At 37.0% G+C, this 20278-nt stretch overlaps 2 protein-coding genes across 4 annotated transcripts; one reads left to right on the top strand and one right to left on the bottom strand.

Moving 5' to 3' along the window:
* Nucleotides 1-5605: 5605 nt before the first annotated feature.
* On the bottom strand, nt 5606-7866 carry LOC120135006 (ubiquitin-conjugating enzyme E2-17 kDa-like). Of its 3 annotated transcripts, none has more exons than XM_039151375.1 (5): nt 7737-7866; nt 7527-7635; nt 6535-6662; nt 6335-6439; nt 5606-5936 (listed from the first exon to the last, which is right to left on the bottom strand). In XM_039151375.1, the coding sequence occupies exons 2-5, from the start codon at nt 7594-7596 to the stop codon at nt 5793-5795; spliced, it is 447 nt and encodes a 148-aa protein (XP_039007306.1). In that variant the 5' UTR covers nt 7597-7635; nt 7737-7866; the 3' UTR covers nt 5606-5792. The 3 variants fall into 3 exon arrangements, with proteins under 3 accessions (XP_039007306.1, XP_039007304.1, XP_039007305.1); XM_039151373.1 differs by having other exon boundaries at nt 7527-7630; XM_039151374.1 differs by having other exon boundaries at nt 7527-7626.
* Nucleotides 7867-11539: 3673 nt separating this feature from the next.
* Nucleotides 11540-20142, top strand: LOC120134993 (probable galacturonosyltransferase 7). Its single transcript, XM_039151363.1, has 9 exons — nt 11540-11823; nt 12014-12045; nt 12182-12241; nt 16469-16550; nt 16646-16695; nt 16787-17076; nt 18392-18743; nt 18833-19378; nt 19576-20142. Exons 1-9 carry the CDS (start codon nt 11682-11684, stop codon nt 19840-19842), a joined length of 1821 nt encoding a protein of 606 aa, XP_039007294.1. The 5' UTR covers nt 11540-11681; the 3' UTR covers nt 19843-20142.
* The last annotated feature ends 136 nt before the right edge of the window (nt 20143-20278 follow it).

The following is a 20278-nucleotide window of genomic DNA, read 5'->3' as shown; positions in this document are numbered from 1 at the left end:
TGCTAACTGTAATATTGAGCTTCTTTGGCTTCTTGTTTCCAGAACGAGTCCAATAATTTATCGCATCCAAGAATTTAGCCAAATAAGAGCTCCATCCCTTAATAATATCTCTTAAATCAGCCAATGATATGTAATTTATCATGCTGACATATATTATTGCCTTAAGGGATGGGATCTGAAGCTCGACGAGAAGCCAATGGTTACGTTCCAAAATAGGGATAAACACCTGCAATCATAAGTAATAATTCATTCATTTGCGCACTTATTTATGAATACCTTTAAACTCAATCTAAAATAAACACTAACCTTATCGACCTCCCGCCATGCAGGATAAAGTTTAGCTTGTCCATTGCCCAACGCAAATGATTCATCTCGTTGATTCTTCAAGTGAACGGCGTTAAAAGACGTCGGCATAATTGTATATCGTGTATTTATTTTATTTTCCTTAAGTTTCCTAATTATTAGAAGACGTGACACCCACGCATCGATATGATGTTTTACAAAAAAAGACATATATTAGTAACTTACATAAATTTACAAAAAAATAATCAAATGAAAATATAAGAAAAATATAAGACTTACCCCTCCATCGAAATAGCCATTGTCTTCGACCCCTAATAATACGCCCCACCAAGACCGATCAAGCAACAAATAGATATCATCATTGAGCTTGCATATGTCAGTGAAACACCCCTGGCTTCGCTTATGTAGATAAAAATCAACTGCGGTCTTAGCCCAAAGGGTGTTATCCAGAATTGTGTCCGGTAGTTGTTTCCTCTCCTCTTCAGATACCGGTATGGTACTGGCCGGTAACTCATACGAGAGCCAACTTGAATCCATCATGTCCGGCACGTCATAGGGTTTCTCAAGAATCCTACATATGACGCCATGTGAATCGGGCTCTTGAATGGTGGGAGGGACCTCTTCAACGATGACAGTGGCCTCTTGAACGGTGGGAGGGGACTCTCGAGGAATGATAGGGGCCTCTTCAACGATAGGAGTGGACTCTTGAGGGATGACAGGCGAGTCGGGCTTCTTCTTGCGGTGTCTTCGCACTATTGGGGTATACGGAGACTTAATAGCACGTGCACGCCGTCTGATGCGTGAACTCTGTCGTGCAAGAAAAACCCGACGTAAAGCATCCACCTTATCGGGCCGCTAAAAAAAATTAATACATAAATCAGTAAATAAACAGACATGATATTAAACAAAGACAAATATGTTTCAAACTTTCAACCAAAAGATAAAACAAAGACAAATACTAACTTCACAGTGTTAAAGTAAAAAGTTTAGCAGTTTTGGCAGCAACCGAATAAATTTACTAAGCAATCTAAGTGAAATGGTTAATTTAAGTGAAATTACGAGTAAATTTATTATCAGGTTAAATATGGAAAATCTTAAACTTACCTCGTTGCGTAGAGTATGAACCTCATTCTGCAACGATACTACCATCTCACGTAGAGCGACAACCTCACCACGTAAAGTAGACACCTCCACACGCCATGCACCATCGTTATCAAGTAGAGTACCGATCTCCTCACGCAAGGCATTGACCTCATCACGTAACTCCCTTGACTCATCCCGTGGAGATGGAGAATAGGGAGATAGAAGTCGTGGCATCTTTGCCGGTCGCCTATCATGAGGTGATGGTGGAGAAGAGGCTCGATGATGTGACGGGATAGGTGATGGCTCTCGTTGTAGAGGTGTATAGTCAGGTCGATCAGGTGATGACTCTGGGTGAGTTGATGGCTCTCGAAGTGGAGGAAGTGGAGGCTGCTTATCATTCGTGCCATCAAGAAAACGCTGACTAGCTTGCCACCAATCAGTGGCAAGCTCAGCCTCCGTGGGTGTCAGTCTCATTAATGGAATGTTGGCCTCCTAAAAATATAAAAACTCAAACAAAGTTAAGCGTCTACTATTAATAACTTGTTTATATATGATAGTATTTGTGTTAACTTACATTATTTATTGTCGCATATGGTATTAAGTCTTCCCAATCCAACAGACGTTTCCTCTTCCAGGAAATAGCCCTGGGAATATCATTTGAAGTTTTTATTGCATATGTCTTCATGGCGGGAAAGGCCTCGAATATCCAAATCTACAAACAATATAATAACAAACATTAGTAATTGTTAAATAATTAATTATAATTTTGAAAACATTATATAGAAATTCTTACCTTAAAGGCCCAAACAAAGCCTAACAAAGTGTATTTCGACCCATCGCCCCGCAAACTTTTGCGGTCATCAAAGGCAGACGACAACTTAGTCCAGGTAGCTTTCCATATATACGAACCCCACGGAAACAGATTCCATGCATTTAGGTCCTCTACCAATAATATTAGCTCCTGAGGAATAGGTTGTCTGGCCTCTCTACCTAAAAAGCCGGCATACAAAACTAGTAGAAGGCATACTCGGACAACATCGACGTCATTCATCCGAGTAAAACCATCTTTCTTATTAAACAATTTCTTCATGTCGTCGACGTGTAAGTTCGGCTTCTCTATTGACTCATCAGGAAAAACCCTGGATAACCATGATGGGCAGGTGATATGACGAGTGTACCGGCCTACATCATCGTGTTCGAATCGTAGACCAGTGATTAAGCAGAACTCCTTCCGCCCAAAACAAGTATACGCCGGTGGAAAATGAAACCATATCTCTTCCTCACCACGTTGTATACTGTCGGGTAGATCGCTAGTCATGGTCTGAAGCCACAAATGGGTCAAACTAGCATCTCCACCCGGATGTTGTACTCTCAGCCATGGCCCGAAGGTTTCTTCAAACAATTTTCTTTGTGCAGGTGAAAGCTTCAAAGCAATTGTAGTGGCTAGGCTAACTTTATTCCTTAATGTCAATGAAGCCGAAAAAAATTTCTACAGAAAAACAATAAACATACCAAGTTAGATATACCAAAAACTACACTGTCAATATATACCAAAAACAAAACAATAAACATAAATAGTAGTTTATTCTTGAAACTAAAATTTGCAACACTGTTTTTGTCTTTTGGTTGAAATGAAAATCGCAACGAGATAATGAGAATCGCAACGCGGAAATGACTATCGCAACGAGAGAATCGCAACGCGAAATGACTATCGCGACCAGACAATCGCAACGCGAAATGAAAATCGCAACCGCGAAATAAAAATCGCAACGCGAAATGAAAATCGCAATGCGATTTTTGTTTCGCGTTGCGTTTTTTATTTCGGGTTGCGATTCTCTCGTTGCGATAGTTATTTCCGCGTTGCGATTTTCATTCTCGAAACTATTCTTCTTCTGCATTACTTCAACCAAAAGACAAAACAAAGACAAATACTAACTTCACAGGCTAAACAGTTTAGCAGTATTGGCAGCAATCGAATGAATTTAATAAGAAATCTAAGTGAAATGGTTAATCTATTATTGAAATTACCAGTAAACTTATCATCAATCTCAATATGAAAAACCTAAAATAATGCAAAAATTTCAAAATAAAAATAAAAAAACTAACCCTCGGAGGTTGATTTTCCATTTCTGAATGATTGTGAGGGATTTTTGACTGTGAATGGTTGTGAGGGATTTCGCCGGCGATGGGGACGGAAATCTTCGGAGATGGGGACGGATTTCGCCGTAGAGAGTGAGAGATGGAGATGGGACTGAGTGTTGTGATTTTGGGTTTGAGGTTATGAGTTGCGATTACTGTGGACGGTTCAGTTTCCGATTTATTAAGAAAAAATTCGTGTTTGGAATTTGAAAAAAAAAAACGCGTTAATACGAATGGCGCTATGTAAATCGCGTTGCGAAAGTCAGAATCGCGTTGCGAAAGTCAGTATCTCGTTGCGATTTTGTATTATTAAGTATCGCATTGCGATAGTCAGTATCACATTGCGATTTTCCCAATTCGCGTTGCGATTTACTTATTCGCATTGCGAATTGGGAAAATCGCAACGACACTGTATACCATCGCAACGCGAATTTGCGATAATGGAGATCGCGTTGCGAATTAGCGATCGCATTACGATTTTGTTTGTCATTTTGGCAAATCCGGAAAAAGTTGGTTAAAATCGTATATTATATGGGATTTTTGGTCACTGAGGTTATTTTCTCTTTTTTTTATTTGTTGTGTTCATTTGATCTATTAGTATACATTTGTTTTGATCAAAACCAGTTGCAATGTATCTAAAATTTGCTGAAGAGTGTGAAAGTTAATGTATAGAAAACAAGGTTTGGTTCCGCACTATTGGTGTCGTTTTTGTTGAATGTTGAGAAAGAGAGAGCTGATGTGGGATGTAGGATCCATGTGGGTGGGGTTCATGTTGTTGAACTCCCGTCCATATTATCTATGACAACAAACACATGATTTTATGTTAAGAGAGGTAAACTTGAACTTAAAAAAAATTTAAAAACGAACTTTAACTTATGAAATTATAAGAGATAAAAATAAATTTCTAATAAAAAATATATAAAAACTCTAAAATATATAATAATTTTAAAATTTTAAGGAAGTATCGACCCATCTAATCCATCCAGGTCCATGACAGTGACGAAATAGATTGATTAGGTGAAATGTTTCACATGGGAAAGAATATTACAATAAGCTGGCAGAACGTTGGTGGGGCGGTTGGCGTGGGTTGGATCATGGGTGCAACCAGCTGTTGCGCTAAATGCAAAAGTAAAAGGGTGACAGCCGAACGTTGCTATACAACTACTAGGCCTCCATATCCTCCTATTTTTTTTATAAAAAAAATATTATTTGTGTCTCGTTAAAAATCTCTCTAATTCTAATGAGAAAAAATACACGTGATAATAATATTATAACGAATGAACCAAGTAAAACAGAAAACCAACACAGCAATAAGCAACTCGACCGAAACAAAATTACCCCTTGTCCTCGCTTAACAAACCGACAATCTCATCAGGTGGAACCTCCAAGAACTGCGTAACAATTATCTCTGGTCCGGCAGAATGGGCCAGCATGTCAGCAACTTGGTTTCCCTGCCTCAACACATGTTGAAATCTCACCTCCCATCCACGATCCAGCCAGCAGAAAATATGCTTCAGAATGAACAGCAGGCTTGGCTTCCTACCCCGATCACGTAACAAAGAAATCGCAGCTAAATTATCGCATTCAACGATCACTTTCCTCCACCCGGTATTCCAAGCGCAATGGAGACCCACATATCCTCCTATTTCATAATTTTTTTATTTATGAGAAACGTATATAGTTCAAACTTTAAAATTTGACTAAACTAGAAAATTAATCCATTAATTACTAATTTAAAGTTATTCAAGTCCTGTTTTATAATTTAAACTTCATTTGAATTTTTTCCGAGTCAAGTTTATAAATTTATAAATCGAGTTAAAAAATATATTTTTGAATCAAGTTTTGTCCAACCCTAATCCGCTTGCATGATCCAACTTTTATGTACGATTCCATATGAATATTCTAGGTTTATCCCAAAAAAACTTTTGCATTTCGGATGAGGACCATGCAACCAGAACCAAAAACTACAACATTCATTCATACAAAGACCTGTTGCTCATTGATTGTCCATTTTCCATTATTGTAAACATGGAAATTATAAATTTAAATGCTTTCATAACAATAGCCAGAACATTCAGCACGACCATAACAAGTTTTGTTTTACTTGGAATGCAAGGTGCTCGGTAATCGTATCTCCAATGTCGAATGTATAAACACCATGACAAATTCCTTTACGAAAACATAATCCCTGTTCTGAGAACAAGATATAAGAAAGGTAAAACATCTGATGACGTACCAAAACCATAGGTATTGCGTGCTAACCACCGTCAACCCATTGCATACTTCTGGGTCCAGCTGCGTGCAGTAGTTTCATACTTGGCCCGATCATTCTTATACATGTGAGCAATCTCCGGAACAAGAGGGTCATCGGGGTTAGGATCAGTCAACAATGAGCAGATAGAAAGCAGAACCTGATTTGCACTCGAGTTAAAATTTCTACAAGGCATTACTATTTTGAAACAAACTCTACTGATTTTGACCAAATTTACTTAAATCCAATAAGCAGCAACAGCGGTAGCAGTCGATGCAAGGACTAGTGATACTAATAGAACGGTTCATCATTGAAAGCGATGTAAGGTGCATATATATTCCCGGTGAGATTCATTTGAATTTGATGAAGGTGAGTCTTTGGGTCATGAATTATGATATTTATCATTCAATCTACACATACAAAACTAAACTCACAAAATAAATTCAGTGAATGGTTCAAGTTTATAAGCATGAATCCAGCTTCAAATGAATCTCACTGGGAATGCAAGCCGTATAACGTACTAGAATTACCATGATATTAATCGGGGTATGGTCAAACCTTGGAAATGGTTAGTGCAGGGCTCCATTGTTCTTTTAGGATATCAAGACAAATGCTCCCGTTGCTATTAATGTTTGGATGGAAGACCTTGGTCTTAAACACAACCTAAACAAAAAAATCGGCATCACCTGTTAAAAGAGTATATTACCACTAAAAACAGTCTTTTCACATGTACCACAAAGGGGTGCGGTATAATATACCTTAGGAGGCTTGAACGGATAATCTGGAGGAAAATGAATATTAACCAAAAATACACCTCCTGCATAGGGGCTATCAGAGGGACCCATAATTGTTGCTTGCCAATGGAACATGTCTTCTGCTACAGGACCTATCACAAACAATGCAAAGCACTCAAAGGTTATTAAATAATATCCATCGATGCATATAACCATTATCAATTATCCTTTTGCTAACTAAAAGAAAAGGAAGAATGCATGCTCACAAACTTACAACACGCGCACAATAAGATTCACAAGTGATACCATATTACCCAAGAAGTCTCATATATGCCTCAGATTCTTACAACAAGGGTCCGGACCCCACCAATAAACAATTTTGTTTCCTTGATGGGCTTGCCTGTGGCTATCTCAACCCTCATAACACCCTCTTCAGGAGTACGGTAGACCAAATCCCGAGGCTAAAACTGAGCACAAACACCCCACAAATACAGTACCGAATGTTGGGGGTTTCACCCGTTGTTAGACAGAGGAGCTTCACAACCTTCCCCAAAGGATTTGGAAGATCCCTCGACAATAATGGTTCGCAAAAATGGCAATGAATCATAATCCACAAACAACCTCAAACCTAACTCCCTAAGAACTATACCCAAGAATCATCGCAAGCTTTCTATCTTCAAATCAGATGGAAAGAAACATTTTTACCATAATGGTCAAAGAACAGTACAAAGCCATCCCAATCGCATTACAATCAAATAAGTTTCAGATACACCAAGCATTCATAAGAAGAAAGTTTCAGAGATCAGCACCGATATCGGATAAAAGAAAGCTTGTGTGTGCAAATATATAATTATAAAGCAATCTACTAATCGATTCGTTCATAAGCTGAAACAAACGACGCAGTTGGGGAAAATGAAAGGGTGGCCCTCATCATACATAACCCAAAACACAGCACATAAAACTCAACATCAAATAATAAAAAGCAAGCATTAAATATACAGAAATTGAGATGCTACCTGCACTGCAAGACGTAGGTGGATCCTTCTGCAAATCCTTGAGTTCCTTCAAAATCCGCTTCGAAGCCATGACGCTTGAGCAGAAGAGAACACAAGGAATCTACCTGGGCTGGAGCCTCGAGAACCAGAAATAAATAACAAAAAAAGCCATCTCGTACAAGAAAATATATGGAATTGATAAGGGAGAAGAAGGTTGGAGGTAGGGAATACCTCAGAGAAACGCGAGAGAAATTGTTGGGGGAAAGAGAACCCTTACTTTTGCAGACTTCAAAATTGGATCCCTGCCTTCAATCCACAACCGCTTCTTCTCCACCCGCAATCCCTTGATTTTACACTTTAATCTCGAACTCGAAGCCCAAGTGACATGTCTTCAAGCTCAATAATAAACCTTTCTCTTTTTATTTGGGTAAACTACACATTTAATACCTAAATTATCATTTTATTCGGTTTAAGTAACTAAACTTTTAATATTTTCGAAATTATACCTAATGTTTACTTTTTGTTTCATTTTAATACCCACCATTAAATTTTTGTTTCATTCTAGTACCTAATTTTTTAATGGCGGGATACTAAAATGAAATAAAAACTAAATGTTAGGTATGCTTTTGAAAAAAAGTGAAAGTTTAAATACTAAGACGAAACAAAAGTGATAGCTTAGGTACTAAATGTGTACTTTAACCTTTTTATTTTTGGAATTGATTCATTCACGCGTCCCTAAACTATAACTTTCATTTTAAATTGGTTCAAAATTTTGAACATTCTAATTTCATTCCTAAATAATGTCTTTTATTTTAAATTAGTCCTCAAACTTTTGAATATTCCAATCTAATCCCCAAACTATGACCCTCATTCTAAATTGGAATATTTGAAAGTTTAGAGACTATTTTAAAATTAGAATAATAGTTTTTTAAATGAACAATTTCGACATAGGAGTGGAGAATTTTGCTCATAATGAGTATTAAACTCACAATCCAGATAGGAAATATATCAACTGAGAGCTTTAAACTACATGTTCTAGAGATTGTTGATAATAAGAACAATAGTTCGAAGATAAAAAATACAATTAACTCTCATTTTTTTTGGTAAAGTATAGCTGGAAATAATCTTTTGATCATTAATTAGTTAATTAATTGATTTTGGGTTAATTGTACCAAAATAATTTAGTTATTAATATTATTTTAAATTGGATAATTTTATTTTCATAGTTATTTCAAATTAATAATACAATCTTGGTTCAAGTGATAATCAATTAGATATAATTTAAGTATGTCTCGAGTTTGAATCTTTATATATGCGGAAAACCCTCACTAAAAAAATTCACCTACAAAAACCAGATATGTAATATAGGTTAAGCCCTCACGATGTAGAGTACACCGTAATTAGGGATGTGCATGAGACTCGAACCCAACCTCAAAAAATTATAATTTTACCTTATATATATTTATGAATAATTACAATAGTACCCCTATATATATTAATTAAATATCTATTTTTATTTAATAAAAATAATATTTTTAATAAATATATTATTTTGGGTCGGGTCGGGTCAGGTTCGAGTTTATCTCAAGAACCGGATAGGGTTCGAGTCGGTGAAAGGTTTATATTTTTGGATTAAGTTCGAATCGGACGAATGATTTATGATTTTCGGGTTGGGTCGGGTCGGGTTTTGATGACCATCCGTAACCATAGCATAACATAGCACATTATGCTAAAGATTAAATTGAAGTCGGGAATAGTCTTGAATGGTGATGGTTTGAGTTAGGTGTGTATTCGATTCGATTCGGTTTGGTTTGAGTTTTTACTAAAAATTGAACCGAACCGAAATAAACGGTTTTTTAAAATTTAAATCGAAACCGAATGGTTAAAAAACCGAATTATGTGAAAACGATTTTTTCGGTTCGGTTCGATAATGCGGTTTTTCGGTTCTGTTCGGTTCATCGGTTTTTCAATGAAAATTTCCCTTGAAATTATAAATTCAAAAAAAAAATATTTGGTTCAATATGGAACAAGTGGGTTCCATATGGAAAACTCGAACCGAACCGAATCAATAGAATTGATTCTTTAAATCAACCCGAAACCGAACCGTTTAAAGGTTAATCCGAACTGAACCGAACCGTTTTACTCAGTTCGTATAAATTTTTCGATTTTCTTAGTTTCGTTGTTCAGCCTTAATTTGAGCATTGATCGCTAAACATAGCAGAAGAATGAATGACATTTTCTATCAACAAACAATTTACAACTTACTGATCCCACTCTTCTACTACTAGCACTGAAGTCGCTGGTGGATCTTAATATGCTGTATATACTAGATTATACTATATGTTTATAATGAATGTAATCTGAGATCTAGATCTTGAAGATCTAATCTGATTGACTAGATCATGTCAAGTGAAAGCTTATATTCTAAGATGTGTTTTTGATACTAGGTAAAAGGAAAGCTCATGATAGATATTTGATCTGATCTGATCTGATATAATAAAATTATTTTTTTAAATCCAATTTAGAACGAGTAAAAATTTTGAAGGATAAGTTTGATTTGGGTTCAGTGTGAAGAATATTTGGCTCGATTCGACCAGAAAATAATAGTATAATTGACCTTTCTATATTTAGAGTCAATTGTTATAATACTCTTTTATCTATATTTTTCAATTAGGTCTCTATTTTTCTTAATAAAAATGAGAATTATACATGTTTATGTCGGATCGGATGAAATCTTCCTAAACTCGTATGGAATCAAATAACAAGTGAAGAAATATTATACTCGAATCGAAGTTGGGTGAGTCAAAAACCCGACTCGGCCTTATACCTATCCCTAGAAATAACTAAGAGAATTAGATTTTAAGTAAAAGAAAAATCTTAACTAAAATTACATAAGAAAACAATTATCATGACCAAAATCGTGTTAAAAAAAACTTTAAAAAAAACCCTTAAAACTCCATCATCACGCCCCTGTCGAGATCAATAGTAGGGTGTTAAATTGATCGGTTTGGTTAATCAATCGAGTTGAATTGGTCAAAATTCAGTAACATAAACTTTTTACTTTTAATCGCTAATTGAATCGAAATTTTTTAAATTTTTTTTAATCGAACCGAATAAAGTTGGGTTAACCAAATTAACCAAAATTTTAAATAATATATTATATATTTAATATTTAATATTTAATATTTTCAGTTAATTTGGATAATTTGATCGTTTAATTCGGTTAAAATCGAAATTTAAACACTCCTAAAGCTAAGTAATGTATAAATAATATATTAAAAATTTAAAAATTTTAAAAATTTGATTTATTCGGTTAATTAACCAATTCGAATTGAACTAACCGATAACCGAATTTTAAAAAAAAATCATTAACCTTTAATCGACCGAACATAAAATTAACTGACCAAAATTTTTTTTGTTCGATCGATTTAATGTATTTTAACCGATTAATGAACATCTCTAGCCAATACTGGACCATGTCAGCCTATTATCAGCTCATATCCATCACATTTCTTTATTTTCATCTTTAAATAATTTTACATCAAACAAATAATAAGATAAAATTTGCAAATAAAATAAAATAAAATCTAAGTCATGATCCCTAACATTTTTTTATTCAGCTATCTATTTCGGCTGGTAAGTTGAAGTATCAATTTTCTCCTAATTTAAGAAACATACAAGTTTTAAACTAGGGGATGGTAACATGGTGACGTCGCCGTCAAATACAAATTATAAAAGGCAGATAATGGTGGCAAATGTGGCAATGTAAATCTCCCACGCACAACTAACTAGCTTCGTCGCCATTTGGCATTGGCATTGGCACCTTTCTCTTGCTGCACTGAGTGAGCCTCTCTTTGAAAAATCGAGCCTATTTGGGCCTATTATTACACTTAGTACTAACACGATGCGTACACGAGACTGACGAGTGACGAGGAAGATTCAGCAGCCGCGGCACCACCGGCTTAAATCTCAAATCACAAGAAAAGCTGCCACAGATACCGGAATCTCAATAATAGTTAGCCGTTAGAGAGCGGAGGCAACTAAACTGACGAAGAAAAAACAGCTGCCTTGCCATGTCTCCGCGTCTCCACTGAAATTCGTGAATAATATCGTTATTTTGTTCAATTTTCCAAATTAGAACAACAATCATCGCAGCATTGAAGTTGAGGGAAGGAAATGAAAGGTGGTGGTGGTGGAGTTGGTCCCGCGAAGCGGCGATGGACAGGTCTGGCCTTTGGCGTTCTCTTCCTTGTGGTCTTATCAATGCTGGTTCCCCTTGGATTCTTGCTTGGCCTACACAATGGATTTCACTCTCCAGGTGCCTTTTTATCAAATCTTTAATCCTTTTAGATCTGTTTCCGATTAGGTCATTGTATGCAATCGTGAGTCGGATTCGTAGATCTAGATTTCACTCGGTCTTTTTCTTCAGCAATTTGAACCAGATCTCTAATTTTACCAACTCATCTATGCTTTACTCGTTTTCATTTGCGCTTTACATATGCCTGCAGGATTTGTGCCTCTTCAACGCAATTCACCTTCTGTAAGTTGGTTATTTTTCCTGATTCTAATGCGAATGTATTATTTTATCAAGTAAAAGTAGTAAATGCGCTAATCAATTTTTATCTTCTGAGGAATTTGTTTAGTCCTAATAATTAGTGCTTTGAATTTTCTTATAGGGGGTTCGGACAAGACATGTAGATAACCTTGTGAGAAAATTAGGACCTACTCTACCAAAGGTTGGTTTTTCATTATGCTCCTTTATTTGTGTATTGTTTCTGAAATATGATGCTTTGAATTTTTATCATATGTGATTGGTGTTGATGAGGCTTGAGTTTTTTTTTTTTTTTTGCAATGAAATTATACGATGATGATCAAGTTGCTATATTCTTGTGTTAGCTGTAGATTGTTTGGGGATGTACATTGGGTTCATTGTAGATCTATTTGCAGAATTCTGGTAAGTCTTACCAATTACTGAGACTTAAGACAAAAAATACATGCAGGCATCTAAACTTCTAGTTTCAAAATTTACCTATACCAGTCCCCGCACAATTTCCTTTTTCATCAAGACTATAGATGCTATGGTCAAGGAATTCACATAGCACTAATATTATTATATCATGTTCTGTAATCCATGAATGATACTAAGAGAAGTGAGCATGGAAAATGAAGTTAAATCCTTGCTTGGTTAATTTGAGACAGATAAGACAATCTAGAATAGAACCTTTTTTCACCTCTTGATTGGTGGCTTTATTGTGCATCAACAAAATGAAATGAACAAACTTTTTAAGTGTATGATCAAGAACATCAATAGTTCAGTCATATTTGAAATAGAATAGATTTATGTTTGGTTCTCTATTTGAAAAGAAAATAAGAATGACAGGGAGTTAAATAAAGACAATATAATGTCATTGAATTGTGCAGAGAAAAGAAGCATTCGGGATTATAATATCTAGTGAGAGAAGTTCCCGCTTCTCTCTAGGGCCCAGGTGTTTTTAAATTTAAAAGTGTTGTCTCATTCGTCTGTTGCCTGCTGGCCGCTGCCGCCGCCCGCCGTCTGCCGCCGCCGTCAGCCGTCCGCCGCCACACTCTGACCACCGTTTGACGCCGCTTTTTCCTAGGATGGTCGTCTGCTCACGGTGAATACAGATCTGGACTTGCATTTGCGAAAAACGCTGTCTTTAGTCGCAGATCTACACTCGCCCTCTGCAGATTTTCGAAGCCTCCAGCCGTCCGAGTTCGCCTCCGCCACTCAACCCAGCGCAGTGCCTAAACGTGACCTAATCCCGTCTTCTCTTGTGTCGAACAGTGGTGTACAGCTGAGTATTCACCATGGAACCCCAACCCACGTCTCAACCCAGCCAACTTCGAGGGTTTGACTCAGCTGGTGCGGTGGCTGCTTCCTCCGTGAGGCCTCCTATTGTTCCTCCTTCTTCGTCTAGGAGTTCTCATCTCCCGCTTGAACCAGACTGCCGTGTTGCAGCTGGTGATTTCCCCCTGGAGTCTGCCAAGGAATTAGAAGCGAAAGTGAAGGCTCTTAAAGCATTAGTGGCAGAGTTGAATAAGCGGGTTAATGATTTAAAAATGAAGGAAAATGCAGTTCCACGAGGCAGTCTTCTCAAGAAATCTGGATCCGCTGGTGCAGCCTCTTCATCTTACTCCGGTAAGGACAATCGTAAAATTGAGAATGAAAAGGAGAGGACAAGGTTACGGAAACCGCAAAGAAGAGTTTTTACCAGACGCTTGTTGGCCGGATTGAGACAGTTTGGTAACTTCTCTATTCCACCGAATGCTGCTAAGAACGATGTTTGGCAGCCTTGGCACGTGAGGCGGGTTGGATAGTTGAGTCCGACGGCACCACTTACAGACACTCTCCTTCAACCCAAAATCAACAAAATTCGGGATCATTTTCGGCGAGGTCGGGTGAAAGTCCACTATCATCCAGTCCTTTGAAGAAATGCTCACAAGAAGGGAAACATAGGAACGGAAAGCTGTCTTTTGTTCACGCAACACCAACGCTTCCAGTCGCTAATGTTGATCATGGTGGTGCCAAGGAGATCTATTCGAAAGGGTATTCCGATGCAAAATTTTCCGAAGTGGTGGGAAGAAGAAGAAATGGGTTTTATAATCGGTCGAAAGAAGGCCAACCAGATTTTCGCAATGGGTCCAGAAAGGATTGTTACACGATTTTTATCGAAAACCTTCCAGAGAAGATCCATTGGAAGAACTTGGATCCATATTTGGCTCACATGGTCAAGTTATTGATGCCTTCATTCCCAAAAAAAGAAACTCGAATGGGGTTCGTTTTGGGTTTATTCGCTTTGCTACAATTGAAGAAGCAAGGACATCGATTTCTAAGATGAATGGTTATCATATTTACGGCAACAAAATTAGAGTCTCTTTGGCTAAACATAAACCCCGACAGTCTTACTGGCGAAAGTCCTCGAAAGTTGTTCATAGTAAGTCGGGGCTGGAAGTTTTTCCGACGATTAAACACTGTGAAGTTGAGGGTGTTGTGGACGCAGATAAACTTCATGTGTTGTCTAACTGTCTTGTGGGGTGGTGCAAGAACTTTATCAAGATTGGTAATCTTGCTAACCAAATACAAGCCAAAGGAGCGGGTTTCACGCTTATGAGAGCTGCTGGAAATGTAGTTCTAATGGTTTTTGAAGATTCTAATTCGTTGAGATGCGTGAAGGATGAAAAGTTAGAAACTCTTGCAGAATGGTTTTCCAGAGTGGAAACTTGGTCTGAGAGCCTTGTGGTGGAGAGCCGGCGCGTTTGGCTAGTTTGCGAAGGTATTCCTTTTCACGCTTGGAATTGGGATACTTTCAAAAACATAGCTACTAAGTGGGGCAAGTTAATAGCAATCGATAACAGTTGTGAGTTCCCTTCGTCTTTTGATCGGGCTAAAATCCAAATACTCACAAACGCTCAAGTGAGAATTAATGAGTTGTTGGAGTTGAAGGTCGGGGATCATTTATTCAAAATCTTGGTGCATGAAGTTGATCCTTCCTTCAAACCTAATTCTTGGGTTCCTAAAGATTGCGATATTTCTTTAGAACTTGATCCTCCAATTGGGTTGTGATTGTTCGGCTGCTGTATTCAGAGGCGTTTTTAAGTTTGTGGTTGTAATTGTTGGTTTTTTTGTTATGTTATCTTACATCTTGAGGTGATTTAGGGGCTTTTTGGTTGACGATGTAAGATTTCTAGGTGATATGGGTTGTATTGGTGTTTATTCCCGCATGTGGGTTTGGTGTTACCTCATGTACTTAGTATTATATTTAATAAAATATGAGGCACTCTTTTCTCCCTTCCTTGTTCTTCAACATACTTCTAAGTATGTGGAAGAATACGAAGGGAGTTTTTAATGAGACCTCCAACTTCTATCAAAAAAAAAAAAATTGTGCAGAGAAAGTACTTTCTAATTTTTGCAAGAGCTTATGTCTCCTATTATGGTGCTGTCTCTTCATTGCTTATCATTGTCCTTCATCCAAGTTCTTTCAAAGTCTCACTTGAAAAGAAATTTCACATGCCAAAAAGTCCATGAAGAGTCTTTCATATTTGTTCTTATTACACTTTTATTTCAAATGAATCACTGGCTCTTTTTTATCTTCGATAACTATTAATGCCTAAACAAAATCTAAGCAAGGATGAAACAAAGAATTAAATATATTGGTTAGGGGCAAAAGCTAGATATACTGAAAGCCATAAATGGAATCTCAACAGCAGAACTGTAAGTTCATCATTTTATCTGAGACTTGCATATGCTTAAAGTATAGGTTAGGCAATACCATTCTTCTTGACACCCAATATTCAGGGTCAACTGAGAGGTTTTTTCTCAATGGGCATGAAATAAGATTTTTTTTCTTTCAAATTAAACAACATTAATAAGCAAAAAACTATGATTTGGCATATTAATTCTGGGTAGTAGATTCTGTACTTTGCTTCTAGCTTTAGAGTGCTTATGCTCCGACCTGCAGTTTTCCCTTCTCTTGAATCCTTTTTTCTTTCGTTTTTTTCAATAGTTTGGAGAAACTGAAATTTGCCACCATTAGTAGCAGTGTCTGCCATATTCTGCATCTGTTGGGTGTGAAGTTAATACCATGAGGCCTAAGGGTACCATCTATCTTTGCTAGTATATTCTCTTGGGTTTGTACTAAAAAACTTCTGGTTAGATCATATGTTCACTAATTATTAGCAGTTGATCCCCTAATTTTAGTCTCTTACGCATTAACACGTGTTTTTTGTAGCATCTCTTCCCTTATCCATTAATTTGTAATCTAATGTGAATACCTTAACTTGTTTTTACAGTTATCAGTTAACCACATATTCCAAGTACCTTGTGACTCCTGATTAGGCTAGCAAAATTACTTCATATGGTTTCGTTTGATCATGATCTTTATGACCAAATACAGTAGTGACTGTATGCCATGTTCGCATTTAACTCTTTCTTTTCGCTTTAGGAAATTCTTAAACACATTGTACATGAAGCTAAAAATGAAACCAGCAGTACAAATGCCACACATAAAAGTCATCAGAAGAAAGGTATGGTTGAACTCATTTTTCTTAACTGTACGTTGGATGATTAACCAATCCCTTCTATTAAATTTTGGTTGGAACATTTTTTTAATGTTCAACAGGTATTCCAATTCCGCCACAAGTTGTGATGCAACCACCCAGCAATAAGAATGTATGCATATTCTCAAAAGTTTGTTGCATGCCATTCAATAAACTCTTTTAGTACTTATAGCATCTCTAAATAATTTGATTTTCTATCACAGGTTAGGAAAGATAGTGGTAAAGCAGGAATGGAAAGTGGCTTTAATGGAAGTGTGGAACTATGTGAGTTGAAATATGGGAGCTACTGCATTTGGCAAGAAGAAAATAGGGAAGACATGAAAGATTCCACAGTGAAGAAATTGAAGGACCAGCTTTTTGTAGCCAGGGCATATTTTCCTAGTGTTGCAAAAATGCCAGCTCAGAACAAGTTGTCTCGTGAACTGAAACAAAATATTCAAGAACTAGAGCGTATCCTTAGTGAAAGTACTGCAGATGCGGATCTTCCTCCAGGGTAAGTTATGGTGCATCATTCACTACTTCATAAAATTCCATGAATAAGGCCAACTACTCCTGGTTTGATACCATGAGTATACTGATTCATTTACTAACTAGAAATGTTAGTTTATAATGAAATGCTGTACTCCATTTCAAATTGAACTTCCACTATAGAATGAAGCTTTAGGAATGAGGTAATTATCCTTTCCAACTTTTACCCTTCAAGTGTCGTAAAAACTAGAGGAGCCACCTTAAGTTAGTATTTCACCAGAAGGAAACATTGGAAAAATGTATTTTTATTTAGGGAAACTGGACACTTTATTGAATCCGGGAATGAAAAAGATGGGAAGTTTTATACGGATACAATATATGGACAATTTGTTCTTTTGCAGTCAGATCTGTTTGTTCATTTTCTCTCCTTTATGCTGCTTTTGTCCTGATGCAGGAGTAGGGGCTCTATCTTGTAGCTTACTTAGATCAAGCTTTTAGTAATTGGGTGCCATCTCTTGTCCTGAAGTACTATGCCGTATGGGGTGTTTATCTTTGTTCATCTGATATTTTAACGTGTTGCTTCGGGTAGAACTATATCTTATTTCTATAATTCCTCTCATAATTCCTGGTAAATTAATATAACCTCAGCACACTAGCGCAAGCTTCTTATATGCTACTCTGACTCATTTTTCTTGAAAAGTATCTGTGTCCAACACATGTCCAACACATATTTGGACATTGGGGATGGGGTTATGAGTATGAAGCTTGGAAGATCTTCCAAATACATTGAAGAACTTGGGAAATTGAACATACCTATGTCATATGCACACTAGTATCTGACATTCTTACTTGATTCTGAGTTACATAGCTTAGTTTTGATTTACTTAGATGTTGTTATAATGAACTGAAAAAATTAAGTGGTGAAATAAATTATAAACTTGTTTGGTATTTTACGTAAAATTAAATACGGATATAATTAGATTGTTTGATAAATATAAATTTTAAAATATAATATAGTTAAAAGAAACAAAAAGTGTTGAAAATATTCTACATTAAGTGAAAAGTAGGTTCTTGTCTACTTACCATGTTCCACACTTTTTCATTGAAAAAATTCTAACAGATAGTTTTAATTTTAGATTATCAAACATGCTTAAAATATTAAATCATAGAAATTATAAATTTTCAGAGGACCACCTACCCCCCCCCCCCCAAAAAAAAAAAACGAAGTCTGTCCTTTTGGTAGATTGGTTGAGTAAATAGCGGTCACAGTAATGTTCTGTTCTTTTGAATGTTCATGTGTCATGCTTCAGCACCAAGTATATTTTATTGGTTTGTATCAGGATTCAAAAGAAGTCCGCAAGAATGGAAGCTGCAATAGCCAGAGCGAAATCTGTCACTGCAGATTGTAATAATGTTGACAAGAAATTGAGACAAATATTTGACCTAACTGAGGATGAAGCTAACTTTCACATGAAGCAGAGTGCCTTCCTCTACCAACTTGCAGTCCAGACGATGCCCAAGAGCCATCACTGCCTGTATATGAGACTAACCATAGAATATTTCAGATACGATTCATTTGATAAGGAGCTGACAGAAAAATTCTCTGATCCCACATTACAGCACTATGTTATATTCTCCAGTAACGTCATTGCATCATCAGTTGTAATAAACTCAACTGTCATGCATGCAAAGGTATGTCTTAGTCTTTCTTTGATGTCATTTCATTGTTCTATGTCTGAATTCTAGTGGTGGGACTGACTGGTTATCCTGCAATATTTCAGGACAGTACAAACCAGGTTTTTCACGTGCTGACTGATGGACAGAATTACTATGCAATGAAATATTGGTTCCTCAGGAATACATTCAAGGATGCTGTGGTTCAGGTGTTGAATATTGAACAGCTTATTCTGGATTACACCAATAAAACAACTCTATCTCACCTGAACTCACCTCTGGAGTTCCGAATTTCCTTTCACAACAGTCGTAAAACACCAGCAATCCATAATAGAACACAATACATATCCATTTTTTCTCATTCCCACTATCTTCTTCCTGAGGTATTCAAAAACTTGGAAAAAATAGTGGTTTTGGATGATGATGTTGTTGTCCAGCAAGACTTGTCAACACTCTGGAAACTTAACATGGGACAGAAACCGATGGGTGCTGTCCAAATTTGCCCTGTGAGATTGGGTCAGCTGCAGAGTTATTTGGGCAGGAGCAGCTTCAACGAAAATTCATGCTCATGGATGTCTGGATTGAACGTAATCGATCTGGTCAGGTGGAGAGAGCTAGGCATTTCTGAAACCTACTGGAAGTTGGTAAAAAAGGTATGTGAATGTAATGTAGATAATATCTCATATCAGTTCAATTACATGTGCAACACACTGTTTAAAAATGACATTAATATTGTATGACTGTATTCAACCTCTATCCTAAATCCATTTGACTTAGAACAATGCAGAGTTGCAACAATTAAACTACGAAAACTCACAGCGTTGACTTTCATTTCTTACGGTGACAACAGGTGGGCGTGAAGGAGGAATCATCTGTGCTGGCAAGCATGCTTACTTTTCAGGACCTAATCTACACTCTTGACAGCGAGTGGATTTTATCGGGCCTCGGGCACGACTATGGGATTAGTATTCAAAGCATCAAGAAAGCTGCAGTGCTGCACTATAATGGAAATATGAAACCTTGGCTTGAGCTGGGAATTCCGAAATATAAGGCGTACTGGAAGAGGTTTCTAAACCGCAAAAATCATTTTCTGAATGAATGCAATGTAAATCCATAATGAGCCGGTGGTGGGGTTGAATCTTCGAATCCTTGGAAAATTCGAGGGCTTAAGGAACTAAATGGTGAGAATTCCGACACCGACACCGTACTAGATTTTTTAAGGGTATTAGATGGCAACAGAAGGTGTAGCTGCGATGACCTCAACGGGTGCATATATTTGTCTATGTATTCTGAAATATTTTCAGTAAAAAAAAACTGCAAAACCTGGGGTGGCTGCATCTGCTCGGGGAAGATGCATATGGGGTATTGAAGTGATTGTTGAAGAATACACACAGATACAGTGAGCTTTCATTATCTTCTTCCTTCTAGCTTTGTGAATTAACATACGTAGAGAGGGGCCCGATTTGCATCTCTTCCAAGGGTTTTCAATTTCAGTGACCATTCCCAGTTCAAGAAAATGCATGCATCCATGGTTGTTGGTGGCAACCGAATGT

Source organism: Hibiscus syriacus, unplaced genomic scaffold (genome assembly GCF_006381635.1).
Source record: "Hibiscus syriacus cultivar Baekdansim isolate YM2019G1 unplaced genomic scaffold, ASM638163v2 tig00110602_pilon, whole genome shotgun sequence".
Classification (NCBI taxonomy): domain Eukaryota; kingdom Viridiplantae; phylum Streptophyta; class Magnoliopsida; order Malvales; family Malvaceae; genus Hibiscus; species Hibiscus syriacus.
The sequence above is the reverse complement of the archived record's forward strand: the minus strand, read 5'-3'. Positions and strand labels throughout refer to the sequence as shown.